At 32.4% G+C, this 9788-nt stretch overlaps 1 protein-coding gene across 1 annotated transcript; it reads left to right on the forward strand.

Moving 5' to 3' along the window:
- Window positions 1–1573: 1573 nt before the first annotated feature.
- Window positions 1574–9498, forward strand: LOC106474848 (proline-rich protein PRCC-like). The gene is made up of 5 exons (XM_013935544.2): window positions 1574–2264; window positions 3823–3873; window positions 4848–5399; window positions 6857–7063; window positions 9021–9498. Exons 1-5 carry the CDS (start codon window positions 1740–1742, stop codon window positions 9105–9107), a joined length of 1422 nt encoding a protein of 473 aa, XP_013790998.1. The 5' UTR covers window positions 1574–1739; the 3' UTR covers window positions 9108–9498.
- The last annotated feature ends 290 nt before the right edge of the window (window positions 9499–9788 follow it).

Below are 9788 nucleotides of genomic sequence, written 5' to 3' on the forward strand. Positions count from 1 at the left end.
GTATATATATATATATATATATATATATATATAAACTTCTGACAGACTATTTTTCATTATTCTGAAAGTTGGCAGCAGTCATGCCTCATCATTACATACATTCACCTTTAATACTGTTTTAGAATGTCACATAGTGATACTTAAAGAAAGATCCCTAGTCTTTTACGATTTACGCAGCTTTATTAATGATATCTATTTATTTCCTCGCACAGCGAACCAAGGGAATCTGCGCTAGCCGTTCCTAAAGGGAAGGCAGCTAATCATCCCCTCTCACAATCAACTCGTAGGCTACTCTAACTAATTAGTAAAACTTTACTCTCGCTCTTGCAACGCATCTACAGTCCATAAAAGTGGAGCGTGTTTTTCTTGGGGGATGGAGTGGCGAGTTGTAAAGGAGAGCGAATAATGGAACTTCAGGAGGTCATGCAGTTTATGTAGGTGCAACAAGTAACCTTGTGAAATAGGTAAATGCTAGTCTAATAATACAAATATACGTGTACATATATGTGAAGTAACAGATATTATTCAAAACTTCAGTGTTAAAAAGAAAAAAATACGACTCAAAATTTTCAGGAAAAATATCTTAAAACAATTTCTTTTTTTTTGGGGGGGGGGGGTAGACGATTATCCTAATGAACACTTATTAATTGTTCTGTTTCTTTGAGCCCAACTAGATTTCATATTATATTCTAGCACATATTCTATTCAAAGCAAAGGAAAAAAAAAGAGAGACACTTAGTTCTAGGCCTACTTAATTTATTAACCATTCTAATAGCAGCGATAAAATGTATCTTAAATAACATAATTACAATTAATATGGAAACGTCATATTTTAAGAAGAGATAACAAGGGTTGATGAAAATAACTCACGTTTATCACAAAAAGGAGGGGGTGTCCGGATTTTGTTATCTAGCTGTTTATTACTTTGTTAACATATATGCTTAATTAAACGTACATTCTTAAATATTCGTTTTCCCCACTCTTGTGTTTCACATAGTAAAGATCTTCAATATACTAGTTACAAGTAGATTAAATACTGGGGCTAAAAACTTCTACAACTCAATTTTACCTGCGTTATAAGAAGATTAGCGACACGAATTAGTAGACGTTTCGTCGGTAGTCGAGAAAGCCATTCAGTTCATTTTGTTCTGGATGCATTTGTTCCCCTCGGAGATAATAGTTGTTGTGTACGGAAAGAAGAAACGAAAATGACGAGTCAGTTGGTTGACGCTAGTCGCTATGGGTAAAGGCGAAGTTTCTTGTGAACTGAGGAATGTTCAATTTAACGTGTGGAAAATATTTTGTAGAGAGAGAAGAGAGAGATCAACGAAAGCATCCTTTCAAAGTGACAGTCTGTCATATTTTAATAAAGATTGTACATTTCAGTTTGTGTCTAGTCTCATTATTCCAGTTTATAAAAACTCAGTTATTAAAAGATTTACCATTACTTCTTAATAGTATGAGTTATATCGGAGAGGTTCATTTGATAACAGGGGATTGAAGCAATAATCGATCAATTGAATCTTATAAAACGGTTCCTTACATAAATATTTCTTATTAAACCGCCAATTTTAGTATTTACAATGTAGCACAAATGAGAATCAAGATGGCGCTATGTTTAGGCTAAATAAGGAAAGTAGGTTAGTCTATTTTGAAAATGAAAATATTATTTAGTGTTTTTGACCACTTATTTTAAGTTCGACGTCATTTTTAAACGAGTAACAAAAAATAAGTACATCATGTCACTAGTAGCTTATGGGACAAGTGACGAAAGTGATTCTGAAGAAAATGAAAGTTTAAATTTTGACGAGCCTACAGAAGAAGTTAGGCTTAGACCAGAGGTTTCAACGCAGAGTTCTTTTGATGGTTTCGCAGGTGAAGGTGATTTTTCCGATAGTGCTGTAAAGACAGCTAACAAGAAAAATTCAGGTTTATCACCATTGCTAGACTCACTGCCTCCCCCGAAAATAAAAACGAGTTTTCCTCAGGATTGTTCACCTAATATCATTGTCAGTAAAACTAAAAATAAATTAGATGAAACAAGTTCTAGTACTAGTAGTACAGATGTTTCAAATTTTGACAGCTCTGTGAAATCAAATATGTTTGCTTTTTTGCCACCACCAGTAAATTCTTTCAGTGAAAATCCAGTTGTTAAAAAGGATTTTTATGACATGGACAACACCAGTAACACGGAAAGAAGGATAAAGATAGGTACAAAAGCAGCCAAACAGCCAGTGAAAATATCATTTCCATCATTGAAAGAAGTAAGTGAAGCTTTGCTGTTTATCACTGTATTGGGTTCCAAATTATTATGTTAGATGAAAGTGTGGAAACTCTTTGAAATGTACACCCTCCATCACAAACCTATCGAAAAACAAGTATAATGTGGGATTTTGATTTTACTTAACAGTGAAACAAAACTTCTGTGAAATCCACACGTTGACAGACCTGTGTTATAACAAGTTCTGTGCTGTAGTGGGCTGTGTAATAGCGTAGCCCTAGTGTAATATTATATTATCAGATATTCCACCTAGTGGTTAGGATGCTCGACTTATAATCTGCTGGTCATATGATCAAACCTGTTGTCAAACATACTCACCCTTTCAACCATGAGGGTACTTTTGATACAACAGTGCATCCCACTATTCATTGTTGAAGAATAGCCCAAGAGCTAGCAGTTGGTGTTGCCAAACAGTAGGCTTTCCTTTAATTGTCAGTTCAGTATTAGTAATGGTGAAAAATAGCCTTAGTAGCTCTGCCATAAACAAAATTTATTGTTTTTTTCCTTCTTGTTCATTACCTAGTGATTTTCCAACTTTGTATGAGGAAATTATAATTATCAAAAATGAGTTTTAATTTACCAAATAATTTGATTTTATTCTAATTTGTATGTTTAGCTGAGAATTTATTAGCCCAATAAATAAAATGATTTATAAATATCTGTTTCCCATATTTGATTACAATGAATTTGAGTAGCTCTGTAGTTATGGATGCAATATTTAATACTCCATCATTGTAAACACACTTATGAACATGTAAAACAATACTGAATCGACTGTAACAACACATCTGGAAAAGTGTACACAGTATTATTGTAACAGGTAAATGATAAATTAATAAATTTTTCATTGTTTTTGAAAGTTCATCAATATTCCACATATCACTAGGCATGTGTGTTAGAGACCTCCATGATTTTATATATCACCATATATGTGTTTTGTGTTGGGCAGTAGGCACTGTATGTTAGCTTAGATAATCAAAAATAATGTTATCTCATAAAAAAGTAGGTATTGTATTTCCAAAAGCACATTTAAAAATTTTTTAAGACTAGTGCAACCACTGGATACATTCAACATAGTAAACATAAGGACAACATGGGATTACTTGGGGCTTCAAGCTATCCTTTCACACACACAAGTAAAAACTTTAAGAAACCCTCAGTTCTCCTCCAACTTACTGATGGAGCGGGTGGTTTAATATTAGGTTGACTGTTTTATTTTTGTATACTCATGTATTTTATTTATTTTTTCATGGCGAAATAGCAAAATTATGTTTCCAAACTCAGCATGCTCAGATTTATTTTTTGAAAGTAAAAAAGGAAGTAATTTAACAGCCACTTAGAAAACCTTTTCTTTCTCTGTGAACTGACATCACTACACTGCTCAATTTGTGTTTTGAAAAGTTTACAATCAAGAAACCTTACCAGTCCAAAGCATAGTTGGATATATATTGGCATTATACTTGTCTAATTATTTGTTAAAGACATTGTTTGTTTTCGGGTATTGAATTGTTTAATTCCATACTTGTTTACATTCTTTGTAGTGGAAAGATGATGAGGAAGAGCCTACAAAAAAGAAGTTTAAACATTTTTCTGTAAGTAATATTTTGTAAAGAAGGTTAAACGTTCTTCTGTAAGTAATATTTTGTAAAGAAGGTTAAACATTCTTCTGTAAGTAATATTTTGTAAAGAAGGTTAAACGTTCTTCTGTAAGTAATATTTTGTAAAGAAGGTTAAACATTCTAATGTAAGTAATATTTTGTAAAGAAGGTTAAACATTCTTCTGTAAGTAATATTTTGTAAAGAAGGTTAAACATTCTAATGTAAGTAATATTTTGTAAAGAAGGTTAAACGTTCTTCTGTAAGTAATATTTTGTATTTTAACAGTTTTAGCAAAATAATTATGACTTTACTGTTCAAAAAAATATAGTAATATTGGTTGACTACTTTAGTTAATATTGAAACTGAGTTGTAAAGATTTTTATTGTAACAAGGTTTTATGAAGGTTAGTGAGGTCAGTCTTAGATAACACAAATCTTAAATATTTCACAGACCTTTCAAGTCAATTCAGGTAGCATAGTAGACACTGTGGTGTGAATACATTTAAAAAAGAGAAAGAGCAGAGAGAAACACTGAAAAAATAGAGAATTTTCTCTGTATGCTGACTGTTTCTCTTCATCATAAATATAGAGAAACAGAAAAATATTAGTATTTTGCTATCAATATATATATATGCGTGATTTGTAACAGATATTTCAGATAAATAAATGACACATTTAATATTTAACCAGAACCTTTGCCGAGCTTTTTCAGTTTCAACTTCCCATTAAGTAGTATGTGAAGCATGCTGGTTAATTATACCAACTTATAGTAAAGGAATGAATTAGTTTAGAATTTGGTAGATGAGGACTACTTAAACATTATGTATTATGAATCTTACACCTAAGTAGGAAAACTGTCAATTTTTTCTGATAGCTCAATCTGTTTTGAAATTGTGAATTAATTTTTCAACATTTGTGTCACTAAGTACATATTCTTGTTGTTATACTTCATTCCCTGTTATTTTTAGTCAAAATCTGGGTTGATTGATATGTTACCTGCCCCTCGAAACATATCCTTGAAAGAAGCAGGTCGTAAGCTGGTGCCTCACGTTCTAACCAAAAAGCCTGATGGAAGTGAAAAGTGTTTGTCAGCTCCTGATGTTCAAAAACCAGTGTCATCTTTTACTGAAGGACTTGTTGAATATGATGATGAGAAATATAGTGATAAAGAGGGTAGTAACGTACCAGTTGATTTCTTCTCTTTGGAAACAACTTCTAAAGTTCCAGAGATAAGTACCAACGAGTTCCAGCCATCCTCCTCAACGTATGGAGAAGCTTCATCACAGATAAACAGTAAGGAAGAAAATAAATATAAGAACACTAGCAGTGATGTATTAGATGTTATAAATCAAACTCAAACAACCAGCAGTATGGATGCCCCTCTGAGTTTTAGCCATAGCTGGAATTCAGCTTACAAGACTCATGAATGGACACATCATCATGATTACCAGCATGATTATTATAGCAACACAGAGAGAATGACTCCAACTGCTGAACAGAGTTTCCTCAATGATGAAATGGTAATCCAAATGTAGAAACATTATTCACTAAAATTTTTACTTAAAAATATTCATTAGATTTGCTAAGTTTCAAAGCTAAATATTTTGTAAAACAAATATCTAGATCAGGGTTTCCTCAACCTTTTTGAGTTGTTGACCCCTTGACAAACTTACAGAGTTGTCATCAACCCCCATATTAATATTTCTTAAGAAGCATAAAACAAAATAAGTAATTAAATTAAAATTTATTTTTAAAATATGTATTTTTCATTGCTGTGTGAATTTATACACTGTGGAAGACTCGAGAAAAGGAATGCACATCATTCGCTCGCTGTTGCTACTAAGTGTAGGGCAGTTAGTTGCATACGCCAACCTTACCCTAGGAGCCTTTTTCGACTTTTATGTCTTTATTCACCCCCTGTACAGTCTTATCGACCACTTTGGAAAACCCTAATTTAGATAAACTAACTTTATTATACAGTATACTGTTGCTTGAAAGCAGAAAAGGTGTTGAATTTTGAAAATTGAAATTAAAATACTGTTCACAAAGCTTCATTTCTGTTCTAGTGGTACTTACAAGGAATTATTACTACAAGCATACATTTATCTTAACTGGTATTCTCAAATCAAACTGTGTATGATGTAGGGAAGCTGTAAAAACTGCTGTACTGTGGTTAGCGCCTTAGCGGTAGGCATGTCATGGTACGTTTTATTGAGACCAGTTTTATGCAGTTTCCACAAGTTCGGCAGAAGAAATTCAAGAATAATTTCATATTTCTTGTTATAATTTCTAGCATAAAGTTGGTGACCAATAATTATAATATTGTATTTAAAACTACTTTTAATATTATAATTGTCTTGTTTACATAGGGTTAAAAGTTTGACTCACTGCAAAATATTTGTTGGAATAAATTTAGCACTACTTTCTCTATAAAAAATTTCATATTTCAACCAATCATTTTCTAAATTCTTGCCCTCCATTCTGGTAGGTATCATCAAAGGTTGCTCTCAGTACTTGCTCGTTGGTGGACATTAATCCCAGGAAGAGAGAAAAATATATATCTAACACTTTCATACTTGAGATGTCTAGCTATGTGTTCCTTGCCAATTCACACACAAGTTATGAGCTGTCTTGCTGCAGTGTTCCTACGGCATCAATTCGTTAACTTTGACATGCTAAATTCTATTTATAGCCTTAAAAACCACGAAAGCTTGAGTCATAAACATTACAGATTAGAATGACATGTAAAACTTTGTTTTAGGGTATACAGATTTTGTTGAATAAGACTGATGTCTGTAGGTTTACTTTAGATTATTGAGATTATTCAGTAAATACAGTATTTCAGAACAATGAAACAAGTATGAGTTCTAGAAATTATTTAATAGGTAAAATATATTTTCAACAATACTTGTGCATTTTGGTAATGTTGCACATGTGACACACGTTAACTCTTGTGTTTGTCTTCAATCAATACTAGTTCTTAAGACTACAGGATAAGAAAAAGCATCACAAAGAAGAAATTCAGTTTATTGATGTCAGTGCTGACCAGCAGTTGCCAAATCCAAATGAATGGTTAACAAAATCAATCACTGAGGAGAAGGTTCATCAACTTTCACGGCGTAAACATGATCTACCTAGCCAGCAACAGCGGAGGAAGCATCAGATAACTTATCTTGCTTTCCAGGTATGTTAGTGTGGTCAGTTCCAAAATATACAATTATGTTTCAGAATATTATACTTAAAAGGCTTTAATGATTTAAATTAATCATTAATAGTTTTTCTGATGAACTAAATATTTTAATAAGTCTCTAAAATGAAGATGTACACAACAACAACAGAACTAGAAATAATTTCCTACATCATCATGAATTACATTAGTTAGTCCTTATTTATTATTCTTTAATATTGTTCTGCCAGCCTACAACAAAAATGGTTGTGGTCATTGTAATAAAACCTGAGCAATATTACTAAACACATCATTGTGTATTGTTTATAGTAGTTTTAAGTTTATTTGACTACCTAGCAAATAACAGCACCTGTATAACTCTTTACACCCAATTGTTTTAATGTAGTCTGTGGTTTATATGGAGCCTCATAATCTACTACATACACAAGTATATAGCTGCATGTAGGCTGTGGATGTAATTTAATGTTTATATTCGACATGAATCATAGCATTTACTAACTTAATGTTGCAACTGTATTGATGTCACGTATCATTTGTTTATGTATAGGGATCCTGCCCTTTCGGAGATGATGTTGCTGACAGAATCACAGTTTTTTTTAACCACTGCATTATTGATTTTGGCCATGTTACACAAACGTCTAGGTTGTCTCTCACAACATAAATCTTTAAGTCACAGTTTAAAAAATAGCACCAAGCTCAGTTTCAAGCATTGGATCGGCAATCACGGTGATGGCTGATGGTAAATGTCAAATTATAGCCAACAATGCTTGATTGCAATTTTTATAGATACTGCAGATAGAGTAGCCATCTTTGAAGCTGACTATAAGGAATGGCAAGCAGGAGATGGTAAAAAATGAGGTAGAAATTTTGGAGGTTTAGAATTTATTTATAAAATATTTAGTCTCAGATAAAGTAACAGCCCACCAGAGTCTAGGGATGTCACAGTGGAAGAGGTTTCATAAAAATGTCATGACCCAAACTCCATCAGATAGGTATATTTATATAATCAACTCATGGCAAACTGCACCAAAACTGTAACTGGCCTTACTATGGCCAGAGGAAGGAGGAAATATTAAAAATGCTTATTTGTATACGTATCCTATTATATTATGACACACTGTTTTATATGTGCATTGACGATATGTACGTGCACCTATACAACATAAACAAATATAAAGCCTGCATGTGTGTGTGTATATATATTGTATGTATAAAACTTGTGTGGTTACAGAATCCAGTCCATGTACCATTTCAGTACAGTTCAGTAGTACCTCTAATCCAGTGTTTACAGGCTCCCCATATAGCTACAGGATATAAATATACTAACTGTATATATTTTACAAACATATACATAACATGTGGTATGTTGATAAACATGTATCATAATGATCATACATACAGTATCACTATCAATGATATCAGGATCAATAGCCATCCAATCTGCATGAAGCCAATCCAAAGGTTGTCATTGTTTCCCAACAGAGCATCATACATCAACTACATATTTCAAATAGGACATTTTATTATCATACAGGTTTATGTCCATCACGGACATAAAAAAAAATAAAGAAACATGATTATTAAAATTGTTAATTTTGAAAAGTGGGAATAGGGATCTTCAAACAAGATAGGTAGCTTAAAGTAAACAAACAAGCTTAAGGTTTGAGACACAAGTGTTGACATTATTTCCTCAAGCTACAAGTTTGATGTATGAAAATGCTGAATTAAGAGACAATAACTGGTGAGACATGCAACAAATGTAGAAACAAAGAAAGAGTCATTATAACATTTACTTCTGTTTTAACTTTTCACAAAATGTACTTCAATGAAATAGTATTGTTACTTGACAGTGGTGCTCCTTCTGTTGTCACTTAAAATGTTGTTTTTAATCAGTTAACATCAAAATGTAAATTAATTCTATGAAGATCTTATATTTTATGGTGATCATTTTCAGGCCAAGGAACGAGAATTGGAACTTAAAAATCAGTGGGCTGAAAACAGGATGACTCGACGTCAGACCCAGTCAAAATATGGATTTTAAACCACCAAAGCCAAAATGATAGAAGGATTTAACATACTTGGAAGTTATGCAAGTTAAAGTGAGTAACAGTTTAACTGAACATCAATAAAGAAGAATGAAAGACCACCAAAAAAAAGTACGATGCTTTAATACATATGGAGATCAGAGGCTGAAATAACAATTGGATTTGAATTTAGTTCAAGAAAATGGAAAGGGGACTGAAAAAACAGCTGGATTGAATGTATTGATAAACCTAGGGGAATGGTGAACTGTATTTGGGTGTGTATATTCATAATTCAAAGATAAGAAACAGTCAACTAGACTTGGTCCTTCTACAGAGTGTGAGGAATGAACACCTAATGTACTTGTATGTTGACAATTGTCAATAAAATATCAATGTGAGTTAGATATATGTATATGTGTGTTTTCACTGTATGACTACGTTTGTTTTCTCTGTGTGACTGTTTTCACTCTATGACTATGATGAGTCACTGGTTTGTAAAGTATATTCATTAACAAAATTGATGGAACAATTCAGATGGATCCTGAATTTAAAAAATAAGTTTTACACCACTTCATTTACAATTAAACTCTCAACACAGAGTCGACAGAAATAATTCAGATGGATCTTGAGTTTCAAAAATAAGTTTTACACCACTTCATTTACAATTAAACTCTCAACACAGAGTTGACAGAAATAAT

This window comes from Limulus polyphemus, unplaced genomic scaffold (genome assembly GCF_000517525.1).
Source record: "Limulus polyphemus unplaced genomic scaffold, Limulus_polyphemus-2.1.2 Scaffold7765, whole genome shotgun sequence".
In the NCBI taxonomy this organism is placed as follows: domain Eukaryota; kingdom Metazoa; phylum Arthropoda; class Merostomata; order Xiphosura; family Limulidae; genus Limulus; species Limulus polyphemus.

What these genes read in the sequence shown, in the direction of transcription:
- LOC106474848 (XM_013935544.2), top strand. Translation starts at nt 1,740, where the DNA reads ATGTCACTAGTAGCTTATGGGACAAGTGACGAAAGTGATTCTGAAGAA. An exon ending in CATTTCCATCATTGAAAGAA is followed by an intron (nt 2,265 to 3,822) that starts GTAAGTGAAGCT and finishes CATTCTTTGTAG; the next exon opens with TGGAAAGATGATGAGGAAGA. An exon ending in TAACTTATCTTGCTTTCCAG is followed by an intron (nt 7,064 to 9,020) that starts GTATGTTAGTGT and finishes GATCATTTTCAG; the next exon opens with GCCAAGGAACGAGAATTGGA.